The 14,440-nt window shown below is 47.4% G+C and overlaps 1 protein-coding gene across 2 annotated transcripts in view; it reads right to left on the bottom strand.

Annotated features, from left to right (window-relative positions):
* Positions 1–13,646, bottom strand: part of LOC116836020 (ankyrin repeat and fibronectin type-III domain-containing protein 1-like) — a 493,838-nt gene extending 480,192 nt beyond the window's left edge. The window contains exon 1 of one of the 2 annotated variants that reach the window (XM_032799361.2): positions 13,518–13,646. In XM_032799361.2, the coding sequence (XP_032655252.1) occupies positions 13,518–13,609 (92 nt within the window). In that variant the 5' untranslated portion in view covers positions 13,610–13,646. The remainder of the gene's footprint in view (positions 1–13,517) is intronic. The other variant, XM_032799357.2, reaches the window with a different exon arrangement.
* Positions 13,647–14,440: the final 794 nt, after the last annotated feature.

Genomic DNA, 14,440 nt, shown 5'->3' on the forward strand with positions numbered 1-14,440 from the left:
TTTCATTTAATAAAACTTTCTTTTTAAGAACACTGTTGAGTTTTTCTTGGGTAGGCTAAGGGAACAAAGGAAAGGAATTCTCTTTGTGATGATTTACGAGGTGAATCTGTGCACCTCAGGGGAAGAAGGAGGGGGGGAAGGTGAATTAGTCCTCATTGTTTGTATTCAAGGAGTTTAAGTCATAATACTTCCAGGATAAAACCCACGGAGGGAAAAGCCTGGAAGGAAGTAAAGAGAAACAAGGGAAGAGGGGTTATGTACCACCTTTGGTGGTAGACTCAGAGGACTTCTGATCTTGGATACCCCCAGAGAAAGGATTGGAGAACCAAAGAGAGCCAAGCCCTGGAATCCTTGGCTGGTGGCAGCGATATCAGATCTAAGCTGGTAATTAAGCTTAGAGGGTTCATGCTAGCTTCTCAGTTTATGAACGCTAAGGTTCAAATCTGAGTAGGAAGCTACGACAAGCCCTTTAAACAGATTAGTGTTCCTGAAGATGCGAGCACCATGAACCCTTCCTGGCCATCCCACATTGATGTTGGTGAAACTTTCCTTGTGTTCCACCAGTGCTTGCAGCACTATACCCCTTGTGGTTTATGCACTGGCTGCTCTGGTGCCAAGATAGGGATATGGGTTCTTTCTACCACCCCACCACAGTTAGGGAATCCCATTGCAGCAAAACCATCCAATATGACCTGCACATTTCCCAGAGTCACTACCTTTGGTAGCAGCAGCTCAGTGCTTGATTTGGCTACTTGCATTACTTGCATCACAGCAGCCCCCACAGTAGATTTGCCCACTCCAAACTGCTACCCAACTGACCGGTAGCTGTCTGGCGCTGCAAGCTTCCACAAGGCTATCACCACTCGCTTTTCAACTGTGAGGGCTGCTCTCATCTTGGTATTCTGGTGCTTCAGGGCAGGGGATAGCAAGTCACAAAGTTCCATGAAAGTGCCCTTACGCATTGGAAATTTTCGCAGCCACTGGGAATCGTCTGACACCTACAACATTATGCAGTCCCACCAGTCTGTGCTTGTTTTCCGGGCCCAGAATTGGCATTCCACGGCATGAACTTGCCCCATTAACAGCATGATCTCCAAAGCCGCGGGGCCCGCGGTTTGAGAGAATTCTGTGTCCATGTCCTCATCACTCTTGTCGCCACGCTGCTGTCGCCTCCTCCTTGCCTGGTTGTCCAGGTTCTGGTTCAGCATAAACTGCACGATAATGCGCAGGGTGTTTACAATGTTCGTGACTGCTGCATTGAGCTGAGCGGGCTCCATGATTGCCATGGTATGGTGTCTTCACTGAAAAAAGGCGTGAAATGATTGTCTGCCATTGCTCTGATGGAGGGAGGAGCAACTGACAACATGGTTTACAGGGAATTAAAATCCACAAAGGCGGAGGCTTTGCATCAAGGAGAAACACAAACAACTGTCACGCAGAATGGCCCCCTCAAGGATTGAACTCAAAAGTCTGGGTTTAGCAGGCTGCTGATTTCACGGAGAAAGGGGGGAGCAAATGAATACGAAACAAAGCTGGTCTATTTCTTGTTTTGATCCACTCCATCTATCTTTTACATCTTAGGCTGGCAGCAGACGGTGCAGTATGACTGCTAGCCATCGTTATCTCCTGGATGCTTGCCAGAAGGTGCTGCATTATGACTGCTAGCCCTCATCATCTCCTGGGTGCTCGGCAGAAGATGGGAAATGACCTGGCTGAGTCACCCCCATCTCTGTATGATGACGATGGCTTTCAGTCCTAATGCACCATCTGCTGCCAAAAGGCAATGAACTGCTGCTGTGTAGCAATGCAGTCCCACATCTGCCAGCACCCAGGAGACTTACGGTCACAGTCACCTGTGCGGGATCCATGCTTGCCGTGGTATGGCATCTGCACAGGTAACCCAGGAAAAAAGGCACAAAACAGTTGTCTGACGTTGCTTTCATGGAGGGAAGGAGGGAGGGAGAGGGGGGCCTGATAACATGTACCCAGAACCACCCACAACAATTTTTTTGCCCCATCAGCCACTGGGATCTCAACCCAGAATTTCAATGGGTGGGGAAGACTGCGGGAACTATGGGATAGCTACCCACAGTGCAACATTCCAGAAGTCAGCGCTAGCCTCAGTACTATGGACGCACACCGCCGAATTAATGTGCTTAGTGTGGCCGCATGCACTCGACTTTATACAATCTGTTGCCACAAATCAAATTCTGTAAAACCAGAGTAATCCCGTAGTGTAGACATACCCATAGGAATGCGCACGGTGTGTGCCCAAGCACACCCTAATGTAGGGTTGGGCAAACTACAGCCTGGATCCAGCCCCTCAGGGCTTTGGATCCGTCCCACAGGACTTTGCCCCTCCCAGGGGGGCCCTGTAGCGCCATGGAGGGGAGAGGGCTCCATGCGTTGCTCCAGGCACCACACCCCGCAGGTCCCATTGGCCAGGAATGGGGAACCGCGGCCAATGGGAGCTTCAGGGGAGATACCTGAAGGCATGGCAAGGGCAGCTTGTGGAGGGGCCGCGCAGAGACATGGTGAATGGTGCGGCATGGGGCCAGGCCAGGGCAGGAAGCCAGGGAGCGCGAAGCTGCCACCCTGACCTGCTTTAGGTAAGCAGCACCAGGCCGGACCATGAACCCCTCCTGAACCCCACCCCCCAACTCCCTGCCCTAAGTCCCCTGCCTGCACCGCGCACCCCCACTCCCTGCCCTAAGCCCTCTGCCTGCACTCTGCACTCCTCCTGCACCACAACTCCCTTCCCTGAGCCCCCTCATATACTCCGCACCCCTTCTCTGCCCCAATCCCCTGCCCTGAGCCTGTTCTTGCACACCGCACCCCCTCCTACACCCCACACTCCCTCCCGCACCCCAACCCCCTGCCCCGGCCCTGCACACAATTTCCCCACCCCGATGTGGCCCTCGACCCAAAAAGTTTGCCCACCTCTGCCCTAATGTCTCAACAAAAAAAAAGTGGCTTTATGTTTTAATTTAATTGCACAATACACTCTCTTAGTTTTAAAGTATGGATTGTTGTATTATGCAATAAGCGCCGAATTGCATAATACAGATGTTGTAGAAATGTACAGAAAGCCCGCATTCGCTCACAGCATGTGTCCCCCCTGCTCCGGCGCTGCATTACCATTGGTCCTCCCCCTACCCTCCGACTACTATTCTAGAAAATTCTTTGACCTATATAAGCAGCCGTGTCAGGCGTGCCCAGCACACTGACTACAGTGTTTGTAATCTTTGTCGCGTGTACTCTACTGAAATAGCATAACAAGTCCATGGCTTTACGTTTTAATTCAATTGTATGCTACTCTCTTTTAATTTTAAAATATGGATCAGTTCGTTGTTAAGATAAGAAAAGGAGCAGACAAACTGAATTATAATGAATGTGCTGATAGTAGTGCAAATACCTCGGACTCCTTGGTTAAGAATTTACATGAAGATAATGCCGCCACCAGTTCCAGTGCATGCAATAAACTTGAGTAACGGCCAACAGAAACAGACTTTGTCTCTTAGTTCAGGTCACTGTAGTTCCTATTCAAAGATATCAAACATTCCATCTGATGACTCAGTCTGTGATATTCCAAAAAATATATTAGAATGCCAGTCTCAATTATCTAGAGGTCCTTATCAGCATAGATTGAACATGTTTCCTAGAAGTAAAATAAGGAATAAACAAAAAAGTTTTCAGTCTGATTGGTATGGAAAGTATAGGTGGTTAGAATATAGTCCATCAAAGGACACAGCATTTTGCTTTTACTGCCGTTTCTTCTCCTCTAATGATGCAGCAAACAAAGGTCACATGGATTCAGCATTTATTGATAAGGGATTCAGAAACTGGCATAGAGCTAATCAATGTTTTAAAAACCACCAACTGTCAAAATCTCAAGTGTTGATCTGTTCTTCATGGTCAAGTTTTAATGAAGGGAAACCTATTGATGTATTGTTGGATGAAGGCAAGCAGGCTTATCTGTCTAAACAAGAAGAAGAATGGTGCCATAACCGAAGTGTAATGGAGCGACTGACTGACATTGTTCTGTGTTTGGCGAAAGGTGGGAGACCATTCAGGGGTCGCAATGAAAAAGCTGACAGTTTTGAGAAAGGTTTATTTCTAAATCTTGTCAATATGCTCCAAAATATGATCCCGTAATGGCAAAGCATGTGCAACAATCTCCTTGAAACGCTACCTATCTGAGTAATCACATCCAAAATGATTTAATTGTGGCCTTGCACAACGTTGTGCAACAAAAGATTGTGTCTTCACTAAATGGAAAAATGGTCTCAACAATTGCCGACGACACTACTGACTGTGGACACCACGAGAGGACGTCCATTGTAGTGCGGTATTTTGACAATGAAAAACATAGTCCAGTTGAACACTTTGTGACTATTAACAGTTGATGCTCAGTCTATTTTTGACCAGTTAAATGACGTCCTTGGCATTCTTAAAATTGACTCATCATCAGTGATGTCTGTCTGTTTTGATGGCTCATCTACTATGTCTGGATGTACTGCGGGAGTTCAAATTAAATGTAAAGAAAGAAACAGTGAAATACTCTATGTACACTGCTATGCGCATTGTTTGAACCTCGTCCTAGTAGATGCATGCACTTCAAGTAAACAAAAACAAGACTGTCTTTGATTTTTTTGGTGTTATTCAGACTCTATGCCTTCATGGAGGGGAGTCCTATGCGACATGCAGTAATGGAGAAGATTTCACAAGAAGTAGGATCCCAGTTGAAGACTTTGAAGTTACTATCAAACACAAGATGGGCATGCTGAGCAGAAGCAGTGGCTGCTGTAAAACAAAACTACTCCATCATTTTTACAAGCTTATAAGAGATTACTGAAACAACTCGCCTTGCTGACACTAAATTAAAAGCCAGGGGCCTTATCCATGAACTAAATTCATTCAAGTTCATCTTTGTCCTTCACACGATGCACCCTATTCTCCAGATGGTGGTAAAAGTGAGTGAGGCTCTTCAAGCTCCAGATCTCAACTTACTTACTGCAATGACAGGGGTGAAAATCTTGTGTAACTCTTTGGCTGCGATGAGAAGTGGCCCGGAATATTTTCAATCTATTTTCAGTGACTGTGAAAATATGTGTAGAGAATAATATATCGAGTCCCCCAGTTAAAAAGAAAAATGTCCACTCGTATTGATGACACATTTGAATCCCAGCATCGCTTTGATACAAAAGAGGAGCAGGAGAGAATAACTTCATTTTACCCATTCCTAGACTCAGTGATTACCAGCATTGACTAGCGATTTGAACAGGAGACTTGTAAAATTGTGACTGCAATGGGAAAACTGCTGAGCTTAGACATTGGCAGGGATGATATAAGAATCATTGCCAACAAATTTAAAGTGTCCTTGGATGAGTTGGAAGCTGAAGTTGGATTGCTTCGCGGTTATGACAGATCTGTTCCTAGAGGTAGCACTATGAACACCACCAGAGACTGGCTTGATTGGCTAAAGGAATCAGATCGGTCTTCCATGTTCCAGGCCTTTTACAAATCTATTCAATGCTCTGCAGTCTTACCTGTTACAAGCTGTTCATGTGAAAGAGTCTTTTTGAAACTAGCACATGTAAAAAACAAACTAAGAAGTACAATGTCCCAACAGCGCCTTGACTCACTCATGATTTTGTACATTGAACAAGAATTGGCTTCATCAGTTAATTACAATGATGTGATTGAGGAATTTAAGTCCATAACACCTGGTGACCGATGTCTCATTCTCTAGGACAGGAAGATGAAGAAACCTTAATCTGTTTTGGTCAGTTTGGGTTAGCTCATTATCTAGTTAAAGATAAAGATCATGAATATTGACTGTATCTTTGTATACACCTGGTTATCACTACAGCAAAAATTTGGTATTTTGTGTCTCAATTTTTAAGTAAAGTTTAGTTGTTAATTTACAAAAAAATGAGTTTAGTTACATTTTAGTTTCTTTAGTTGGTTTGATGAATAAAAATAAATGTCCTTTATGACTGAGTATTCAATAAATGTTTGCCTCTTAAAAATAAATATAGAAATAAATAAAATTCCCTGGGTGCACATCCTAATGAAATGTGCTGCACATGCCTATGCTTCTGGTCAGGAACTCTCTGAATACTTGCCCTTTGGAGAGAGCCTCACTGTTTCCTTAAAGTCTTCCTCTGGGCTGAACCAAAGCATGCCCCACTCCCTCAAGAACATGACTATAATATCTCCCTCCTCCTTCGGACAGGGCTCGCACCCACCTAGGAAACCAACCCTCCCAGGCAGTGACTCTGGGGAGATGCTGAGGCACTACAACGACAAGTGCCTAGCATGGGCCTGATTCCTCCATCGCAGGACATAAGGCATGCCCAGTGATTTCCATGGAGCTGTTCATCCCAAAGCAGAACAAGGCTCTACATATAAGGGGGTGATGAGGGGACAGAGGGAGATTGAGTCCCTGTGAGAAGCCACCTATTCAGCTTTTAAAATCCAAGTGTCACCTCCAAACAGAAATGAAGCCAAGCTGCAGAATAAGACAAGACTCTTGAGGTGTGACTCTACCACTGCACTTTGCTGGATAAAACCTGGAAAATCTACTCATGCATACATATCAGTTTTTCTCCGTCATCTAAATGCAGAGGGATGCCCCCTTCGTTCACCTGGCAGAGGCCTTTCTGGGGCAGAGTGACTCCAGGTGGTCCAGGGCTGTCTGCGAGTCCAGAGCCACGTATAATTAAAGACCGATGTGCTGGACTGTAGTACCTCCTGGCTGCACTTATTCCCCTGGATGAATATTTAAAGGATGCACATACACAGAGACATACTAGCAAGAGAATCACCACAATGGCTTTTGCCATGGGATTATCACGGTTCCAAACTGTGCTCTAACTAGGACAGCTCTTAGGGGACTCAAACAGCAGATGAGGCTGAATATTTGAAAGTCAGGATCAGCTCGTGACTGCAAATCCAGAGAGATTACAGAAACAGCTCATTTGGCTGGTGGACCACAAACACACATTGCTGATCTGCATGAACAAGACAGGAATTGAAGCACAACAATCCATCTATTGACAGGCTCCCCACCCCAGTCCATCTACAGCTCTCTTGATGACCAGGGAAGAGACAAAGGCAATATTAGCACATCTCAGCTTTGCCAACACAGAGAAACCAGTTTTATATATTTAAAAGGAAAATCAGATCATTCAAGGGGCTGGAATTTGTACTCTGAGGCTCCCCTACTCACCTTCACCATGAGGTCAAATGACCAGACATAGCCCAGAACAATGGGGAGCAACATTCATATTTGGATTGTAAGCCAAAAATGGACTGCTACCACCTCTCCCTTTGGGCTCACTAATCTTAGACCTTATCAGACTTAATCACTAACCATCATGAGCATGTGACATGATTACAAAAGCCTGTATGTTTTTTAAAAGCATGTGTATTTTTAATTACATGTACCTTCTTTATGTGTACATATGTACATGCTTATTACACAAATGAAGCCAGATATGTGGAGGTGACATCTATATGATAAATGAACTTAGATGTGCCTATGACTGCCTCAGCTGGTTTCTACACTAGTCTGTTGCTCCAGGGACATTGTCATAAACAGATAGTAGGAGTTAATAGAAGAGAAGTACTTTATATCTCTTTTGACTGTAAAGGGTTAACAAGTTCAGTAAGCCTGGCTGTCACCTGATCAGAGAACCAATTAGGGGACAGGATACTTTCAAATCTTGAGGGAGGGAAGTTTCTGTGTGTGCTGTTAGTTTTTGGTTGTTGTTCACTCTGGGGGCTCAGAGGGACCAGACGTGCAACCAGGTTTCTCTCCAATCTCCCTGATACAGGTTCTTATAGATTCCAAATAGTAAGTACTAGGTAGATGGCGAGTTAGGCTTATGTTTGTTTTCTTTATTTGCAAATGTGCATTTGGCTGGAAGGAGTTTAATTGTGTATTTGGCTGAAAGGAGTTCAAATTTGTATTTTTGCTGAAAGGATTTTAATTTGTACTTGAATACTTAGGCTGGGAGGGTATTCCCAGTGTCTATAACTGAAAGACCCTGTACCTATTCCATTTTAAATTTACAAAGATAATTTTTACTGTTTTTCTCTCTTTAATTAAAAGTTTCTTGTTTAAGAACCTGATTGTTTTTTTATTCTGGTGTGAGACCCCAGGGGACGGGGTCTGGATTCACCAGGGAATTGGTGGGGAGAAAGGAGGGAAGGGGGAGAGAAAGGCTAATTTCTCTCTGTGCCAGGATTACTGTCTCTCTCAGGGAGAGTCTGGGAGGGGGAGAGAGAAGGAGGGGGGAAGGTGCATTTTCCTCTCTGTTTAAGATTCAAGGAGTTTGAATCACAGTGATCTTCCAGGGTAACCCAGGGAGGGGAAGCCTGGGAGAGGCAACGGTGGGGGAAAGGGTTTACTTTCCTTGTGTTAAGATCCAGAGGGTCTGGGTCTTGGGGTTCCCCGGGCAAGGTTTTGGAGTGACCAGCGTGTACCAGGTACTGGAATTCCTGGTTGGTGGCAGCACTACAGGTTCTAAGCTGGTAATTAAGCTTAGAGGAATTCATGCTGGTACACCATCTTTTGGACGCTAAGGTTCAGGGTGGGGAATTATACCATGACAGACATATTCTAGCATTCCAGGATGGGCAAGATTCAGTCATAAGCCACTGACAGCTTCTGTTGACAGGAAAGGACATACTTTAAAAATTCAATATTTCATGTTTCCACAGAGCTAGCAAAAGGAGTTTTGTACAATTAGAGAGGAAGTTTCCCAGGATTCCCAGTTCCCCCCAGAACCCTGCACTTGCTTCCAGCCCTGGAGGAGCATGAAATAACAGACTTTAAAGTTGTGACAGGGAGGGAGCAGGAAGCCAAGGGCTCGAAGTGGGGGCCCATGAACCGTGACAGCACAAGATTCAGGACCCAAAGAGGAACTGGGTCCTGGACATGCAGGTAATAGCACTCCAGAACTTTCAGGAACCGCACCATCAACAGATGGGCAAAGACCGATCTGCCTTGGAACAGTGGGTAGAATGCCGAAATAGCTGCCAGGTGTACCTTGACCAAAGATTGTGACAGGCCTTGGAGCTTAAGATGCAGCAAATTGTCCAGGATGCCTTGCAGTAGGGCCTCGTCTGCATGAATGTGATGATCCAAGGCCCAACACATGAACCACTTCCACTTTGCCATGTAAGTGGCCTTGGTGGAGGGTTTCCTGCTACCCAGCAGAACCTGCTGGACACCTGTGGAACACCGCCATTCGTCCCCACTAAGCCACGCAGTAGCCAGGCTGTCAAATGCATCTGAACTTGGTGGCGCTGCAGCAGATTGCTGTGGATCTGGGACAGCACATCCAGTCAAAGAGGCAGCTGCAGCGAGGTGGCTGTCGAAAGACTCAGCGGCATGTTGAACCATTGTTGACGAAGCCATGCTGGGGCTATGAGGATGATTGTTGCTTTGTCTTGCTTACCTTGAGCAGGATCCTGTGGATTAACAGCACCAGCGAGAAGGCATTCATCAGTGCTCCTAACGATGAAATCAGGGAGGTATCCAACAGGGAGCACTTGTCCCTGCCCTGTGAGAACACAACGTGTGGCACTTTCTGTTCTGCCAGGATGCAAATAGGTCCACCTGGGGAGTTTTCCAAATGCAAAAGATTAGACTGACCAGCTCCGGATGGAGCGACCATTCGTGGCAAGACGAGAAGGTCCTGCTGATGCGATCTGCCAGGATGTTCTTGGTTCTGGGCAGGTGGGTGGCTACCAGATGAACGGCATGACACACACAAAAGTCCCAGAGGCCAAGGGCTTCCTGACAAAGGACTGAAGACCTGGTACTGCACTGCCTGTTGATGTAATACATGGCAGTGGAATAGTCTGTGAGGACTTGCACTACCTTACGTTTCAGGTGGGGCAAAAAACCTGACAGGCCAGGCAAACCGCTTTGAGCTCACTGATGTTGATATGAAGGACGAGATCGTTGCGGAGCCAGCAGCTCTGGGTGTTGAGCTCACCCAGATGGGCTCCCCAGCCCAGATCCAACATGTCTACGACAGAGATGGGATCGCGAAGGAGACTCCCTGCAGCACCGACCTGGGATCCCGCCACCAATCCAGAGACAGAAGGATGTGGTTCTGCACAGTGACCACTCAGTCCAGGGGGCGCCTGCTGGGGGTGTAGACCGAGGCTAGCCACACTTGCAGAGGCCGCAGATGAAGATGGGCATAGTTGAAGTATGTGCAAGCAGCCATGTGGCTCATCAGTAGGAGGCACATGTGGACCGTGGTGAGCGGGTGGTTCTTTGTGTGTGAGATTAAGCTTGACATGGCCTTAAAACATGCTTCCATAAGGAAGGTCCTGGCCCGCGTGGAGTCATGGACCATTCCAATGAACCCTATGACTCATAGACTCATAGGTCAGAAGGGACCAATATGATCATCTAGTCTGACCTCCTCCACAAGGCAGGCCACAAAACCCTGCCCATACACATTTATAACAACCCCGAACCCATGACTGAGTTATTGAAATCCTCAAAATTGAGATTTGAAGAAGACCTCAAAGCTGAGAGAATCCACCAGCAAGCGACCCATGCCCCGATCGCTGCAGAGGAAGGCGAAAAACCTCCAGGGCCCTGCCAATCCGCCACTGGAGGAAAAATTCCTTCCCGACCCCAAATATGGCCGATCAGCTAAACCCTGAGACATGTGGGCACAGACTCACCACCAGCCCAGAGAAAGAATTCTCTGCAGTAACTCAGTTCCACATCCCATCCAAAAAACAAAATCCCCCTCACAGACCCATGGGAGCAGACTTCATCTGCCGATAATCCAAGCATCAATTGCCCACAATTAAACTATCCCATCATAACATCCCCTCCATATACTTATCAAGCTTAGTCTTAAAGCCAGATAGAGTCTTTTGCCCCCACCTTACTCCCTCGGAAGGCCTGTTCCAGAACTTCAACTCCCCTAATGGTTAGAAATCCTTCGTCTAATTTCAAGTCTAAACTTCCCTAATATCCAGTTTTGTACCATTCGTCCTTGTGCCTACATTAGTACTAAAACTTAAATAATTCCTCTCCCTCCTAACGTTAATTCCCCTGATATATTTATATAGAGCAAGCATTATCCCCCCGGAGGCCTTCTTTTGGCCAGGCTAAACAAGCCAAGCTCTTTTAGTCTCCTTTCATAAGGCAGATTTTCCATTCCTCGCGATCATCCTAGTAGCCCCGTCTCTGAAAACCTGTTCCAGTTTGAATTCATCCTTCTTAAAATGGACACACCAGAACTGCACACAATTATCCACGGTGGGCTCTCACCAGCGCCGTATATAACGCACTAACACCTCCTTTCTCCTTGCTGGAAATACCTCGCCCGATGCATCCTAAAACCGCATTTGCTTTTTTAACAGCCATATCACATTGGCGGCTCATCAGTCATCCTGCTATCAACCAATACCCCAAGTCCTTCTCCTCCTCGTCGTTTCCAACTGATGCGTCCCCAACGTATATCTAAAATTGCTTATTATTATCCCTAAGTGCATGACCTTTGCAGCTTTTCACTATTATATTTCATCCTATTACTATTACTCAGTGCTACAAGGTGGTCCAGATCTTCCTGAATAGTATCCGTCCTTCTCTGTGTTAGCAATACCCCCCAGCTTCGTTGTCATCCGCAAACTTTCATTAACCACATTCACCGCTCTTTGTGCACAAGGTCAGTAATTAAGTGCCAAGGTCAGTAATAAATAGGTTAAATAAGATCGGTCCCAAAACCGATCCTTGAGGGACTCCGCTAGTAACCTCCTTCCAGCCTGACAGTTCACCCTTCAGTACGACTATGCATTGGACTGTCATTAATGTGGACTTTTCTTTGTTTATTAACAGGCCCAGGTCGCTGCAGGTGGACCACACCAGATTGAGGCTCCTGTACACCTGCCCCAGAGACCTGACCTTGATAAGCCAGTCACTGAGATTCGGGAAGATCTGGACTCCTTGATGTCTCACGTAAGCCGCTACCAGCACCACGCATTTGTGAAAATCCTGGGAGCTGAAGATTCATAGCGGTGAGCCAAAGACCTGGGCCAATGCAGAGACCAAGAACAAGGTGGCCCCAAGCTCTGTCTTGGCTCTGGAGACTGGTGGCGCTCACTTGTCTTGTGTGAGGCCTTGCCAATGGGCTTGCCCTCTCAGGGAGCCATAGCAGTATCCACTGCCCTGCATGGTGCCATCTGCAGACGGGGCACTCTCCGCTCTCCTGGTGCCAGGAGCTGGCAGAGTGTTGACTGTGCTGTCGAATTGGGCCCTTTACTGCTCCCCAGAGTCGATGATGGGTCCTTTCAGGAGGAGGAACTCCCCAGCGACAAGCCCTTCTGAAGGTCCAGAGGGGGCATAAGGCCTAAACAGGGTCCTTTGCCTGAGCCCCCTGGTTGGGCTTGCCCGGTACCATCTTCTTAGGTTTCTTCTTCGGCACCAGCAACAGGAGTCAGTGCCGGGAGGAACCTGGTGCCGGAGGTGTGCTCCACACCGAAGTAGAAGCACCAGGTGCCACATCGGCCCACTCCGGTTCCAAAGCTTGGTGCAGGGCAGTCTGCATCAGGACGGCCCTGAGACAAATGTCACGCTCCATCTGAGTCCAAGGACGAAAGTTTTTACAGATGCGACAGCGCTCCTTTATGTGGGATTCCACAAGACAGCTTAGAAAACTATTGTGTGGGTCACTAACAGACATAGGTCTGTTATGTGGAGCATGGCTTAAAACCTGGGTACCGAGACACACCCCATCTGGGACAACGGTGGCTGGGACACTATCTAACGAACACTTAACAGCTACTTAACAACTCACAAACAAGAGTTAAACTATTTACAGCTAGAAGCACAAGGCTGAGGTAGAAGAAAAACCGCTGGCCACTTGCAAAACAAGGGACAAAGGCACTCGGACTGACCACCATGGGTGGTAAGAAAGGACTGAGAGGGCGTAGGGCTGGCAGCGCCTGATATACTGCAACATGAACGCAGCACCCCAGAAAGCGCCACAGCCTGCCCTACAGATACCACTAAGGCAAATGTCTCTGACATCTGCGCACACGGGTGCGCACACACCTAGAGTGGAATCAACGTGAGAAAGCAATCAAAGAAGAACAACTTTATCTGCAGACAGCCAATTCCACCTGTCAGAGTCTGAATGTATGTGCCTGGAAACTCACTCACCACAACTATTATATCTTCCAACAGAAAGCAGAGTCTATGTTCAGAAATTTACTCCCAAGAACACACAGAGATCCAGTACTCCCATGTGTTCTCATTTGGCATGAAGCACTAGGACAAGCCTCTGTAGGATAAAGCCCTGCTTCTGTTATCTTCCCCATGTAACACTCACCTGAAAGGAACAAACAGGTTTATATCATGTCAGAGGGAAGCTGCATAACAACTTGCTATTGCTCTCAGCAATTCGACCGAGAGCTCCCCATGCGTCAGCAGGGGAAGAGAGAATATTGAAGGAATGAAGGTCCTAACTCACCCTTCCACAAGGTCTGTACTTCCCCTCTCCTCGGGGTCTGGATTCACAGAAACTGGAACCAGGTTCTTGCGGACAGAAATATCATGGGCCATGACGCAGATCCAAGCTTCACCATAGCTAGACACGCTTCACCACTGCAAAGGAAAGAGAAGGAAACCACCACCATTAGCAAAAAAAAGTCAGCATGTGCTGGTCTTCAGCATGTGGCCAAGATACTAGCAGCATCAAGAACTTCCAATTGATACACCTTTACATGTCTCTTCTTAAAATGCCAACGTAGCACTCAGACCTTGCCTACTAGGGACCTGAACAGGCAGAACCCATGCAACAAAACAGGAAGAAACAGGACCAAGAATATTGAGAATATTTATCCAAATCTACCACCCCACAATAAATGCTCCCTTCTCTATTTCCACATAAAGCAAGAAGCAGCCCATGCTCTGATACTTAGCAGCTTCAAGTTTACATACATGGGTACGCAACTGTAAAGATATATACCAGGGGTCGGCAACCTATGGCACGTGAGCCAATTTTTAATGGCACGCGGGGCGGGCTGAGCTGCTCAGCCTGCCGCCGCTCTGGTGCTTTCTGCCGCCGGCTCCTGCCAGCCGGGGACCCTCTGCCAGTCCCACTCAGCACCCACTGCCGGCCTGGGGGAAGGAACCTCAGGCTGGCAGGGGGCTGAGACCCTAGCTGGTAGAAGCCCGCGACTGAAACCCCAGAGCAGAGGCTGGCTGAGCTGCTCAGCCTGCAGCGCTCTGGGATTCCCACTGCTGGCTCTTTGGCAACCGGGGTCCCCCCTGTGGCAGCCCACTTACCTTGCGCAGGCACCCTTCCAGACAGGGTCCAGGCCTGCAGCCCTGCTCAGCCCTACCGGGGCCAGCTCACTCACCTCAGTTCCCAATCTGGGGTTCCAGCTGCTG

The sequence above is a fragment of the Chelonoidis abingdonii genome, chromosome 9 (genome assembly GCF_003597395.2).
Source record: "Chelonoidis abingdonii isolate Lonesome George chromosome 9, CheloAbing_2.0, whole genome shotgun sequence".
NCBI classification, from domain to species: domain Eukaryota; kingdom Metazoa; phylum Chordata; order Testudines; family Testudinidae; genus Chelonoidis; species Chelonoidis abingdonii.